General features: G+C 33.0%; 1 protein-coding gene across 1 annotated transcript in view; it reads left to right on the top strand.

Annotated features, from left to right (window-relative positions):
- The window catches only part of Shrm (Shroom), a 332,102-nt gene that overhangs the window by 63,614 nt on the left and 253,981 nt on the right, over positions 1-14,507 (top strand). The window contains exon 2 of the mRNA XM_064054813.1: positions 8,791-9,027. Coding sequence (XP_063910883.1) covers positions 8,791-9,027 — 237 coding nt within the window. The remainder of the gene's footprint in view (positions 1-8,790; positions 9,028-14,507) is intronic.

Below are 14,507 nucleotides of genomic sequence, written 5' to 3'. Positions count from 1 at the left end.
TAACGTTTGCAAGCTCTGAGTCCATTTGGTTTCGCAGTTTCTACGTTACATTGTAAAATGTTACTATATATTATTGATTTTTTTCTAATAATCTAAATCTGTAAGGTAAAGAACAAAGGTCGATTTATAAACCATAGGTATAGAAAGAAGTTAAGTTATGTGATAACTGATAACATTTACTTTGCGAAATGGCAAACTCTAGTTACACCTAAACGTTCACAACAATCAGTCTAGTAGTTTCGGAGAATATCTATGGAACTCGCCAACACACGATAAACAATAAACGCCAGACAGATGGAAACAGGAGATCTACATTTTACATAATCTAAAGGTTATGAAACTTTTAAAAACAGGAAATTAGCAGTTCGTTGAATGGACCTTATTAGAATACTTTTCTAGTTTACGCTCGGGAAGCAAAAAGTCATCTGTTTACCATAACTGGCGATCGTAAAAACCATAAAGATACTACACGGAGTAAATATATAGGAGTAATACAGATAAAAAATAAATCTAACAGTAATAAAATAAGTCTTTCATTTGAAAAAAAAGATTAAATAAAATAAATTTCTCTCGCTTCTGAAGTAGCTACAACAAACGAATTTAGTTCTTAGATAGATAAATAATAAAAGTCAATCCTGAAAATTTTGTAAGTATTTAAATTTAACAAGGCCTGCATAAGTATATTAACTGAAAAATAATACCTACTTGTTCCTACAGTGATTTAATAGTTTTCTTCACTTTTTAGACGAAATGAATAATTAAATCTTAACCTTTGTTCTATAACGATTAAATTAATGTTATCATATTGGCAAAATTAAAAAAAATATCCAGTTTTGTATATTCTAATAAAACATGTAAAATTTGTTCTTCCAAATTTTATTATTTTTTTACTGTAACTCGTTTAAGTATCATTAAAAATATAAATACATTATTAAACCATGAAATAACGTCACCATGTTTGTAGAAAGGATCAACAGATGAACTGTGATCTAAAATGTTGTTTTTTTTTTTAATCTTCCTACATGAAGTTGAGAATAAGGGTTCATTACCAAAAGTTCACAATAATTAATGCAGTAGTTTAGAAAAATATGTATCTAATAAAATTCCCAACAGACAACAGATAGAACAAGGCGACCAACTTTTTCACATTCTAGGAGCTATGAAACGTCCAGAAAATATAAAATTAGCCATTCGCCGTCAGGATCACATTTTGCGGCGGAAATAATAGTATCAAAGGCACATTCAGAACTGAAGTTCTGCCCTCACAGTCCTGGTGTTTATGTTCGCTAACAAAAGTTTATAAATAACGTACAACAACGTAACAATAAATCTGATTTCGAAGTCTAAAGTTAAAATTTTTCTAATAAACATTTGCACTAACAATATTTTGTGAAATATACCTAAAATACAAAAAGACCCTATTTTTTAAACGCAAGCTCTGTTTAGAAGATAATAATTTAATCCCGTATAAGGTAAGGTACTAATAATACCAATATTGTGCACAAAAGGAATAATTAAATAATGCCGTAAGCCAGGATTAAGAAAAGTTTAGAATTCAGTGAGGGCGCAAATTCCAAGGGTCCGCGTAAGCGCAGACAAAATGAAATCAGATATCCAACGGTAAATAATGTATTCTCAATTTCTCAGTACTTGTTTAACTTCGACTGTTTATATTGATATGATGATAGGTATGTACTTCCAAAAAAATCCGACCGTTATCATCACTTGTTCATATCGTATCAGCGCCTTAATCAAAATATGCATTTATGTTAAAGGAAATTGAAATTTGATTGGTTTAGTCTTCTCAGCATAACGGAAAGGATTAATTAATTAAGCACACTCGTTTTTTCTCCAAAAATATGGGTAATTGCACGAATAATACACGAAACAAAAAAACCTATACCTACCACATTCGAACGTGTGCTATTTTAGTCAAAGTAATCTTGTACGAACACCACATGCATAGTATAGAAAAGGTTATACAGTTTCGATTTTTTGCGAAAATTTGGATGCCTCCAGAAAAATCTGAAGACAGATCCATAAAGAACAAATCCTGCCTACTATGAAAAATTTTGAAGGAATCTCATCCCATTGGCAAATTTTGGTTAGAGTTTTACTATCTACATGATATACAAAATTTGACAACAATCGGTGCCGTAGTTTCGTAGATTATCTATGTCTAGGGATCACGAAACGTTGAGAAAACATAAAATTAGCCAGTCACCTGATGGACTTGATTAGAAAAGGAAAAAAGTGAAGGTAAGGATAATAACGTGTAACAAAAGGAAGAATTACGGGTGTGTAGACCTCCAGACCAACCATCCAGTCAATGTGAAGTTATAAATAAACACAGTGTGTTTACAGAACTTTCCTTATTTTACTCTCCTTGATCAAATACCCTGATATTTCAGTTTTTTACAAGAAAAATATTGGGAAAGTGTCGTTATAGGTTAGGAGTTGAAGGCGCGACCTGTATTAACACAACTCTTTACTACTGAGGCCTCTAATTCATTTCCAATATGGAGCTATTGACAAGGCTCAGTTAGTCAGTTTACATTAGAGTTTTAATTTATCCCGCTAAACGCCTTGTTAAATATTAAATAGAATCGACTTATTTTTAGTAGAGGAGACGATTGGGCATATTTTCTACATTCTGGCGTTTATAGTATTCAACAAATTCAAGATTTTTATTGTGCTTTTTAGCGTTTCCGGCACCCAATGCGTCCGAAAACATCAAGGAAACCATTGAATTTTGACTAGAAATTTTATTGTTGTCGAATTTAATGAGTTCTGAAGTATATTTCGACCTGTTCTGGCTAGTGTCCCTAGATATACTTTGGAAAAGAGTTGTGACACGGATATTTTCTGTCTCTATCTTTATTACATGACGGTCAGTTATGAAATAGCTATAGTGATTGCTGTCTTTATCTAATTTAGTGATTTAGTTTCAAAAACTTCAAAAGAAATTTATAGGTTAAGTTACATTTTCAAACAGTGGCGTAGTGCTCCAAATAGTTCGCCTAAAAATAAACAATAATCTCTTTCCTAATCATTAAAATTTTGAATTTTGATTGTTAAATAGGTAAAAATTCCATGTAAAATTCCTGGTAAAAACGGTATGTGCTGAATTTTACGGCATAGGTTTCTACTTGAAGGTAACGGAAAATTTATATTCAAAAGATATAGTTATGTCCTGACGTTCCACAGACAAATTTTGTTTTAATGGCTTCTTCTATTGTTTTATTGTTCCAGCGTTTTGGTAGTTTACATTTCACACTTAAATTTTGAATTTGGTTTTTGTTGAAAATCCCTTTTATATTTTTGTTTTAAGCATCGTCTTTATTTTTGTAATTTACCACTTGCCCTTCTAAACTAGAAATTTTTGCTTTCAAAATATATTAATTTCTTTTTTCGCACCCCGGAAGTTGTAACTTTTTTTCATTTGCAGTTTTTTTGATGAAGTTGTCTTTTTCGAAAATAGTCTGCTGAACTTCATCAATAACATTTTTTTTTGCCAAGAACTGGTTATTTTGACGTAAATTCAGCCACATTATAAATTGTTGGAATTGCGTTCTCACATATTTTGCATTCACTTGAAATATAAAATTCTCTTTTTTGAAGTGAACCTGTTGACCAAGGATTAGATGGAAAACACAGTTTTGGACAACAACCTCGCAGATGTAAACCCTTTTGCCAATTTTTCAAGATGGATATAGCATCTTTTCTCTCCATTTGTTCAGTAATATCTTGTTTTCGGGGCATTTAAACAATGAGAAACCATTTGCTTCTGTATTTCTACAGTTTCGTACACAACAGACGACGACTATTCTCTTCCACGTCTATGTACTAAATGACAATTACAAATTGTCAAAACATGACTAAAAAAAAGCATCTGTAGCCAGCATAGTAAAATAAAATTTACCATTAATTTTGACGTTTCGTGTCACAACTCTTTTCCAAAGTATATCTAGGGTCTCTAGTTCTGGCTATTCTGAGCATCATGACCAACGCGCGGAATTGTATCTCATACGCTAGAACCAGTGCTATCGCGGCGATAGTTTCATTACAAATATATTTTTCTTTTGGACTATTTCAACGTAATATAATATTTCAAGATCACAAATCTGTGGTCCTGTGGTTGAAAAATTGAAAAGGGCATCAAGTATTGTTATTTGAAGTAATATAGTAATATAGAAGTAGTTTTTTTTACTAGCTGTAAACACTACTAGCGACGCACTGGCTACGACCTTGTGGACCAGATCAAGGCGTCCCCGTTACTCGGCGTAAAACACACTACTTCAACTGGGGGATTGCAGCGGTGAGATAAATTCCCGCGTACTGATCACGACGCATTAGTGATATACAGAATCGACTTATTTTGAGAAAAGGAGACAGCTGGGTCTATTTTCCACATTCTGACCTTTGTAGATTCAAGAAATTCGTTAAGGCATAGCCCTTCAAAGTTTAATTTTAATTTTCATATTTCACCATATTTTAATTTACTATTTAGTGTTGGATATATGAAATTGATCGGAATTTATTATCCATCGTTTCCTTCATTTTATAATACATATACAAAAAAAAAATATTCAGAGTGAATCTGACACTAGTGGCTAATTTTTCACATTTTTACATACCGAGCGTAACCTAAATACCCATGTAACTGAGTCCAAATTTTCTCATAGGGTCATGACCCCTAGAGTACGAAAAAATGGGTTCCCCGTTTCCGTCTGTCTGTCTGGTGATTGTCCGGATTTTTATTAGGCAGTAAATCTCCAAAACTATTGAATCGATTGTTGTGAAATTTTATCTGTTATATTAGAAGTTTCATGCAGACAGTAAATCACTAACCAAAATTTGTCTAATCATCAAAATTTTGTACACTAAACATAAATTTTGAATTAAATTTCATAAAATAGTATACCTCTTCTACACTTGTACTTTATGAATCCGCATTGTTTTTGTTTATTATTATTATTATAATTGTTATTGATTTAAACCTAATGGCTTATAGATGAATGGTCAGCGGTGCGAACCCACAGCGTTTTTATTGTAATTTTTTTTATCAGATCGAGAATGATTTTTCAACCATTTTCGAAAATTAGCTTGCCATTTTCTTATAGACTTACACATCCAGATATCATTTTCGGCTTCGTGTCTTCGAACATTTCAATCGTTCTTCCAAAATCGTTAACTGAAATATAGCATTTTGTATAGTTCCAGTAGCAAATAGTAAAACAAAAAATTTAGGATTAGCGTTTTTTTTACTTTTTGCACATCCTAGATTCTATTAGTTTCCATTCCCACTCCATAGAAGGAAATAATTAGCCCCGCCCACCCACCCTGCCTTCATTTCAGTGATTAATTTTATCCGGTCTGAATGTAATGAACGATCTTATTCTGAGCAGAAATAAAATTAGTTTTTAGAATGACGAGACTGGGGGTGGGCGGGGCTAGTACTTAATAAGATAAGACTGTTTTTGGCAGACGGCATATCTTCCAAGAAAATAAGGGTGAGTGGGCGGGGCAAGCATTTTATAAGAAATGATTGATTTTGACATTTTCAAAAATTTTTCAACCATTTTCTCGAAAATGTAAGAAAACAGTAATGTCGCTTGCTCCTATATTTAATAATAATAATAAAATAATAATTATTAATTATTAAATAATTATAACATCTTCTCACCGAAAATAATATTTGGTCCGTTTTGCTCCATTGTAGCTATTAATAAAGCAGTCTTCATATTCTTACATTTATGTCAAATGCATACGGCCGCTGATCTTGGTATCTGAAGCTGCTAATTAGTCATCCAGTTCTTTGGAAGTAAACACTCCAAGTTCAGCATGCTATTGATACTGAGAGGCAAATTTTGACGTTGGTTATCTGTTTTAAATATATTTTATATTATCTGTACTTGTACGGACCGCGCTCCTCTGGAATTTGAACCCCTACGGTCCAGGGGCTACGGGCATGCCACTTACGACGCTCGTTTTTACTTTATAAGAGATTATCATAAAACAAAAATTGCAAAATTAAATTTTTCACACAAGCGGGATCTGTTGGACTGTAATTCAGACACGAGGAAGTTCTGTCGAAATAGAATAGACCAATTTTTTTATCTACCTGTATAACGCACGAGTGCAGCATCTTACAGTTTCACAATATTTTAATGTCTGCTTACTTTTAAATTCAAATTGTATTTATCGTTGGTAGGACCACTACTTCATCCAGTTACCACGTTCCGTTCACCTCCCATTTTTCTAGGTACAGACATCATGCATTAAAGTAATGTATTGTTCCTCATTACTTGGAAAAAATCGTACTTTAATTTCCTGTATAATTTTACTAGCTATTATTGTGTATAATTTTTGCAACCACGACAAAAAAAAGAATTGAAAATAACTAACCGTTCCAGTGGTGCTTAGACTTCACTGACTATTACTAGCAAAGCCTGTCATTTTGGTAGTGATAAACAGTATAATTTTCTATAGAAACTTTGAAGAAAATATTAAGAAAATAATGTGTACGTACATATAATGCAAGGTGACTGTATAATCAATTGTTTCTGATGGAAAAGAACTATTTAGTACGAAATTAAAGAACAAAATGAATTTCGAAATTAAACAAAAATCTTAGTGTACGCCAAAATTAGTGTAAAAATCGTAGATCTTGTGGCCAAAATATATTTATTCGCCCCCTCCAAAAATTCGTCAACACTCGACCTTCATTTGTGCAATATGACATGCTTCTTTGTGCGTGATTTAATATTGAATCATTATTACTTCCCAAGCGTAAACTAAGGAAATATTATAATACACTTCATCCGGATATTTTCACATTTTCTCTACATTTCATGACCCCTGCAGTATGAAAAAGTAGGTCTCGCTTTTCCGTCTAACTGTCTTCTGTGTATCGATTTTTATCATACAATCGACATTACATATCGTGTATAGGTATGGTAAAACGCTAATCAAAATGTAAATTGTCTTTCAGTTTTATAAAGAAAACATACTCCTACATTTGTGGTTCTTGAATCCGTCTTAATTTTTTATCCTAGACATTCAGATTTTTTTTTAATGTACTCCTTAAAAAAGTGTATCAACTGATTAATTTTACCGACTGGTTCAGGAAAAAGTTATTAGTTTTGCTAAAAATCTGGAATGATGTTATAATTAGCACATAAGTAGTTATCCCAATCAAAAAAGTTAATGATGTAATCTCAAAAAATTATTAAATGAATAGCTCTTGACGTGCATGCAATATTCATTATGCCTCAAAGGCTAGAAAAGTATTATAATAACATTGCAATATGAATTGAATCCTTTCCTTACATCTACGTTTGAAAATAAGTGTAAAATATTTGAGATTTTATGTTCAAATTTTTATTGCCTAATATACAACGTATTTTTTAACCAATAACATGGAGTATATATTTTCGTTTTTATAGTAAAGATATAAAAGAAGTTATGAGGTAAATATACCAAACATCTTTAAGTGTTAGAATCCCTGAAAAAATTTTATTGCCTCGCATTACATTAGTCGCAAGATATTAATAAGAAATCAAACGGCGCATATTTCAAGTGCTAAAGTATACAGCTTGACAGCCATAAAGTTTCAGTATGAAAGAAATTATTTTCGAAAAACTACGTTTGCCTTGCCCCCGTGGTGACCCTAATTAGTAGTAGCTATTAATGGGAATTACTTATTTTGTAATTAATTTCTTCTTCTGAATTCCACAACACCCGCCAGTACGAATTTCTATAATTTGCAAATTTGCAAATTATCATAAATTTGGCCGGAGAATTCAAATGAGTTTATAACCACAGTGTCATGCAATTATGTTTGTAGTAAAGTCCAGGTGGTCAGGCGGCTTTGCGTTTTTAATGGCGACACGGGTGATTCTTTTTAATTAATTCGTTAAATACTAACGCAATGTTCTTAAAAAATATCAAACATACCAATCTTTACACTTGAAACCATTCTGAAGATTGAACATAATTTCAGGTGACATAATGAGGATCCCCATGTCGATCTACATAAAATCACAAATAGCCGCATTGATAGCATCAGCTACGGTACACACAAAAATAAAGAACCGTTGCTCCAACACACCGTATATTTTTTAACCAGTCCGTAAACACGGAGCCAAAAATCCCCAACTTCGCAGTAATGTTGTTTATTTTAGTCGCTAGCTAACTTCTTAAACGTTTTAAATTCGTTTCTTTATGCAAACGATTATATAATAAATAATCCTCTGCATCCTGTATATCGAACGATTAAGTCCAGCAGGAAAAAGTAAAAAATTCTTTCACGACCTGTCATCGAAAGCTGTTTCGGATTTCTCGTTATTATTGAAGCATAAAATAAAAAGGAAATGTCTTTTTTATCTTGTATCGTGGCCTTCCAACAATCATTTTAAAGTTTGGTCTCTTTCCAAAAATAACGCCACTGCAGATGAGAAAGGTACATGACCTGACAAAATAATGCATGTGGATAATCGCAAAATATAAACTTATCGCACCACGACCAGTAGATATAAACGTAGTTCCAGGAAATTTAATTAAAGCTAACGACAAGAACGTTACTCCATTACAAAATTCGCACCTTTTGACAAAAAATGCATGTAAGAGCAAAGAAACAAATAAGTTATGGTACATCAATCAAGACATATTCTACTATTCATAGTAGTAAATATAAAAGTATATCGGGTGTAATAAAAAGCTTTAACACACAGTAAGGTTAACTGCATCAACAAAGAAAATTACTTAAAATTCCGTAAATTTTTGCAGAAACAACGCAGACAAACCGGCAAATTTCACGCGCGGATTGTTAATAAAATGGTTTCGCGAGCTTCGCTCTCTTCACTGGAACACCACCATAACGAAAGAACCGTCTACTGTTGTTGCAATCAGCCGCCAGGATCCTATTTACCAGAGCGAAGGAAAGGACAAGAGGAAAAAACGCAAGGACTACAGGAGACACTCCTTTAATGACCGTCAAGTCACACCGCCACCCAGCAGACGAAGGTAAGTCACTATTCTTCCCACATGTTCTAGTTTCCTTCCACTTTAGCAATTTAATATTAAATATTTATTCTTAAACTTTATCCGTCTGGCTGTGTGTACATTTTGACAATTTGTCTTGTGTTTATCTGTTTTAAAATCATGTTTAGCACGTATGCTCTAAATGGCTTAAACACTTGTGTTATTTGTAGAAGAAATCAGGGATGAATTTGTTCCCACACCTTATTCTTTTCGTGTGAACCGTATTTTCGTTTCTTTTTATTTCTTTAAAAACCAAAGATCGCATTTACCGCCGCCTGCTACATCTTTATGGGACGGTATACCTTATTCGTATTTCCCTGACACTCTGTATATCATAAAATCGTGTACCTATAAGTAACTATGTACTCTATAATTGATAATATCTTCAACATCTTCAACGATATTACGGTACCAGGCTATTCAGTTCGCAAGAAGACAATCGCAGATATTTATGGTCTTTGAATAATCGGCCTTTGTGAGAGCCGATATAATAGATAATAAAAATACCATCGTTTCTTATTTTTATTACCATACAGTGTGTCTATTTGCAGTACTTTTGTTGTTTTTTTGTGTACAACCAACCCATTAACGCACCTTTAAAAGGTGAAGTTATTTTCCTGCAACTTACAACTGTATATCAAATACAATAGAAAAAGGTGCCATACGGCGTCCCAGCCGTTCGGAACTAGTCCAGTTTTTCAGCAAGTCTTCAATTAAAACAGAAATGTGATGTGATAATTGGCAAATTATACTCGGTTTAACAACATGTTCGTCTTTAACTCCATAAATCATCGTAAAGTCTTACATTTGCGCGAGTTAAAGAGAATTTACCGTACAATTACTCGCGATAAAATGCTCTACGTCCTTGATAAAGGTTAACTGCCCCTGTTGTATATATTCACGGATATAAATCAAACATTTTTTCCAACATCTTTTGCTGCAGCGTTTATCAATTAGCTACAGTTTCCAATGCGGTCTGTCTTGGAGGCTCAGCTTTTTTGGAGGAATAGTTTACATAAATGTCCGTGTTAGTAAAATGTTACGGTGAGTTTGAAGATGAATTTGCTCGAGGCGAAATGAATCGTTATTTAGTTTTTATAAACGGCTAATAATATGGATTTTTACGTATTGACATAAATTATCCATTATATGGCTTATTAAGTCATTTTTTATGTTATTAAATTTATTCGCGTTCAAGGATTATGCCAGTGTCTACAAATTTTATTAATGAAAGACAGTGACTTAAAGTTACAAACACCTGTTGAACAAAAAAAAACACAAATGTATAATTAATTCATTCTGACTTTTTTGTTAAAATCACATTAATTTGGTAGGCAACCAACAATACTTGCTTAATTTGAATGGTAACCTGTGGTGAGGCTGAATATACATTATATTATATACCTGCATATTTATATACAAAAAATATGATAAGCTTTTGTCTTCTTTCAAAATAGTCGATAAGTATCAAAGACTACTTTCTTGTTAATTAATAACAAATTATAATGTTACTGGTTCTATAAATTCTGAACGACTATTAATGATTTTGATTTTTTGTCAGGTTGGCAACATATTTAAAACTTTATGATGGCATACTTGACATCAATTTGAAATTTTCGACACCAATTCACTAGATGCCATCTTCTCATTGGTTTTTTTAGGCGCGCTTACGTCAAAATTGACAACTGTGACTAATATACTAACATTGCTGCCAATAATTCAGAATCACCAACCAAAAAATTTGCTCCAACCATTAATAGTCACCCGGTATTTAACCAACGGCACAGGGATATATATATATAGAGCTAAAACGTTATTTCTGAACCCATTAACGTTTTACTAATCTGGCGAACATATAAACAATAATTTAAGATAAAACCTTAAAAAGGTCAGTTGATGTTTCTTTATTAAATTTTCAAAAATATTTTCCATGCCTAGTTAATTTTACAAATTAAATTGATCCACTAAATTAAATTAAAATCGTCCGAACCGTGGAAATGCACAGCGGTCAAGCATAGTTTCTATTTATTGCTCATTTTTACTTTCGAAGCGTAAGCTAAGGAAGTATTGTAATAGGATCCATTCTCCGAACGGCTAATTTTATGTTTTTTTGAGGTTTCATGAACCCTGAGTATGAAAAATAGGTCTCCCCTTTTCTACCCCTACCGAACCGATGGTAGTCAAATTTTAAAAATGTTTTGGGAATATCGTGTCTATGTTATAATTCTAATCAAAATTTGGCTGATCTTCCCCACCAGCAATTTAAAGCCTCACCACCTCAAAATTTTGCTTGGTAAATGCTACATAAATTTTGTAAAATAATGTACCTACTCCTGTACTTGTGGTTTACGAATCCACCTTGATTTTTTTGCCTTAAAGGAACTTTCATTCTCAACTTTAAAATATGTTTGTAAAAAGTAAAAATACACTAACTTTTACATTAAAAAAAAAATAGTTTAATTTCTTTAAACAGAACTTCTCTCGCGTCTAAAATACAGGCAAATAAATACAGATTCTTGGAAAAATTATAAAATTTAATTTCGCGATTTTTATTTTTTATGATAACCCCAAAAAGTTAAAAAAAACTTGATCCAAGTTTATTCGACAGAACTGTCTTCGCGCCTCAAGTATAGTCCAAGAAATTCCGCTTCTTTGAAAAATTATAAAATTTGATTTTGCAATTTTTGTTTTGTGATAATTTCTACAAAGTAAAAACTAGTGAGCCATGAATTATGAAAAATGACCTGTGAATAATAATAACATATTTAACTTCGTATGTTTATGTTCATACTTCCAAAGAACTCGACGATTGGCACCTTCAGATACCAAGCATTAGCGGCCGTATGCATTTGTATAAAAAGAAAATAAAAGTTGATTAATTTTGTTTCCTGAAAACCGAGGAGAGGATTGATTAATTAATTAAGCTACAATGGCGTAAAATGGTAAATAATTAAGCTACAATGAAGCAATGATTATAATTATAATTTTATTATTATTAAACATGGGCGGGGCAACAGTACTTCATTTTTCATTTTCGAAAAATTTGGGTGAAATAGGACCGTTAGCTTGGTTTGCGTGGTTACGTATTATGTAACTAAAGACCAAAAAGGGTTGAACAATAACCACAAGTATAGGAATATACCATTTTATGAAATTTAAGTTGTGTTTATTATACAAAATTTAGGAGGACAGCAATCGATCCAGTAGTTTAGAATATTATCTGTCTAATAAAAAACCGGACAGATGGCAGCAGACAGAGAGACAGGCAGATAGACAGAAGTAAACAGGAGATCTATTTTTTCAAATGAAAAATTTGCACTTTTGATCTGTTTTCCAAAAATCTGGATATTTAGGGTAAAAACGAAGCACGGACTCACTAATATTTACTATTGTAAATTTCGGACATGACGTCATCAGCTTGTTGGTGGGGATCACAAGACAAAGTTTCGTTTACGTTTTACCATCTACAAGATAATCATAACACACATACAATTTGACAGCAATCGCTCCTGTAGTTTCGCAAATCATCGGACTAATAAATATCGACCCAGACGGCGGACAGACGACTAACGGAAACGGGATAAGGGGTTATGAAACGTCGTGGAAACATGAAATAGCCATTGGTCAGATGAGCTCTATTACAATACTTTCGCTCGGGAAGTAAAAATCAAGACGGACCGGCATGGAAATTACGTAAAACCGAAGCCCTAGGACAAGTCATTATTAAACTGCTAAAAATTCACTGCATTTTATTGTCTAATAAATCTCAGATTTGGAGGTATTTTAATGGTCTTGACGTAAGATGAAATTCATTTTGATCTTCAAACTTGGATTTTTTCTAACTATATATAACCTAACATTTTAAAAAATGTGGTTGTCCGTTATTGTTGAATATTTTTTAATTTTTTTGATTTTCGACAGTTTATTAAAAAATTTTTGTCAAAAGTAATTTTTTTGATATACAACATATTAGACGATACTTACAAATTCACGATGAACGTCCTTAGCAGCAGCCGGGGAAGTCTTCACTTTACAGTTATTTTTATAACACGATATTTATCAACACTGCGAAGTTAGACATCCAGTTTTTTGTATTGTAAATGAACGATTGAGTCTTTTTACACGTAAAAAAAAACTCTTTCGTTTTCGTTTGCTATTGGACAAAGCAATGGATATTTATTATTTTTCGTCGAACAGGCTTTCAACAGAACGCTTTACTGCGGTTAAAAACGATGAAATGTCAAAAAATCTTCACGGTAAAAGCGTTAATTACTGCAAACTCATCCTTAACAAACTCTAACAATGTAAGACAATTTGTCCAAACTGTTTACAAACAGTTGACTTTTACCACCTGAACGAAACGGCTATTCTAATCAAATTATCAAGTTGGCCTCGCATACGATTTCGTGATTTGTAGTAACTGTCATTTTAACGATAAGCGGCAAAATTTAAAAAACATGCAAATTACAACTGCCAGGTTAAGTGGGTAGTCATTTTTAGACTCTCGCCGTCTTCCAGCAGAGCTCTGAATTAAACAAATTGAATTTAATCAGACCGAGGTTTTCGTCAGAATCAATCCTGAATTAAGTTTCTCCTTTTTGCGGTTTCATTTCGGACGACCGCAAGAGCAAAAAGCCGCAAATCCGTCTTCAAAACAGGACTCAACCTTCAGAGGACGTACACGAGTCGACTTCAAAATGACTTTAGTTGAAAAATTATTTAACAAAACAAAACATCCGAAATTTATTTTCTCATCGGCTGTGTAACTGCCGAAAAACAAAGTTGAGCCCGCACAAATGCCACTTTTTGTATCTTGAGAATGCATAAATCAACAACAAGCGGGTTGGGTGAGTTGATTCAAGAATAGACTGCGTAGGTATCGCTCTGTAAATATTTGAAAACTGAAGTGTTGATTTTGCAACTTTGAGCGTTTTTAAAGGTGCATTGAAATGCAAATTTAGGTTGTATGGGTGCCATTCAATTTAAATTAAAGGGCCAGAAGGTGCGGAGCGCCTCCAGTAGAGAAAGAGCGAGAACACGTTTAATTGTGACGTTGTTTTGTGGTAGAAGTAAGGGTGCAAGTGCAATAATTCAGCAAAAAGAGATGGCGGTAAAACTTTTACAATCGCGTGTATGTTGGGAACGTTTTCTTTCGGAATGTCTAGCGTGTTACTGCCGTCGGCTGTGTCTACTCTGCAGAAGCAATCTGAAGAATCGCCTGGTGTTGTTTAGATGTGTTTTGAGCCACGACGACGACGTGGCGCCAAGTTTTCTAGTTAAACGAACATACTCTTCAGACAACTGCAAATAAATTTAAGTCAATATATAAAATGTGTAAAAAAACATCGCTAGCCGGAAATTCTAAAAATCTGCTATGACAACTTTACAGAAAATGATATGTGTAGTGACAATCCGTGTCCATTTGCAAGGTATTGCAACCCGTCAATCTGTAGAAATTGAAA

Source organism: Zophobas morio, unplaced genomic scaffold (genome assembly GCF_036711695.1).
Source record: "Zophobas morio isolate AGI-343-1 ecotype UQ-CSIRO unplaced genomic scaffold, CSIRO_AGI_Zmor_V1 ptg000012l, whole genome shotgun sequence".
NCBI lineage: Eukaryota > Metazoa > Arthropoda > Insecta > Coleoptera > Tenebrionidae > Zophobas > Zophobas morio.
This window is presented reverse-complemented; position numbering and strand designations above follow the sequence as displayed.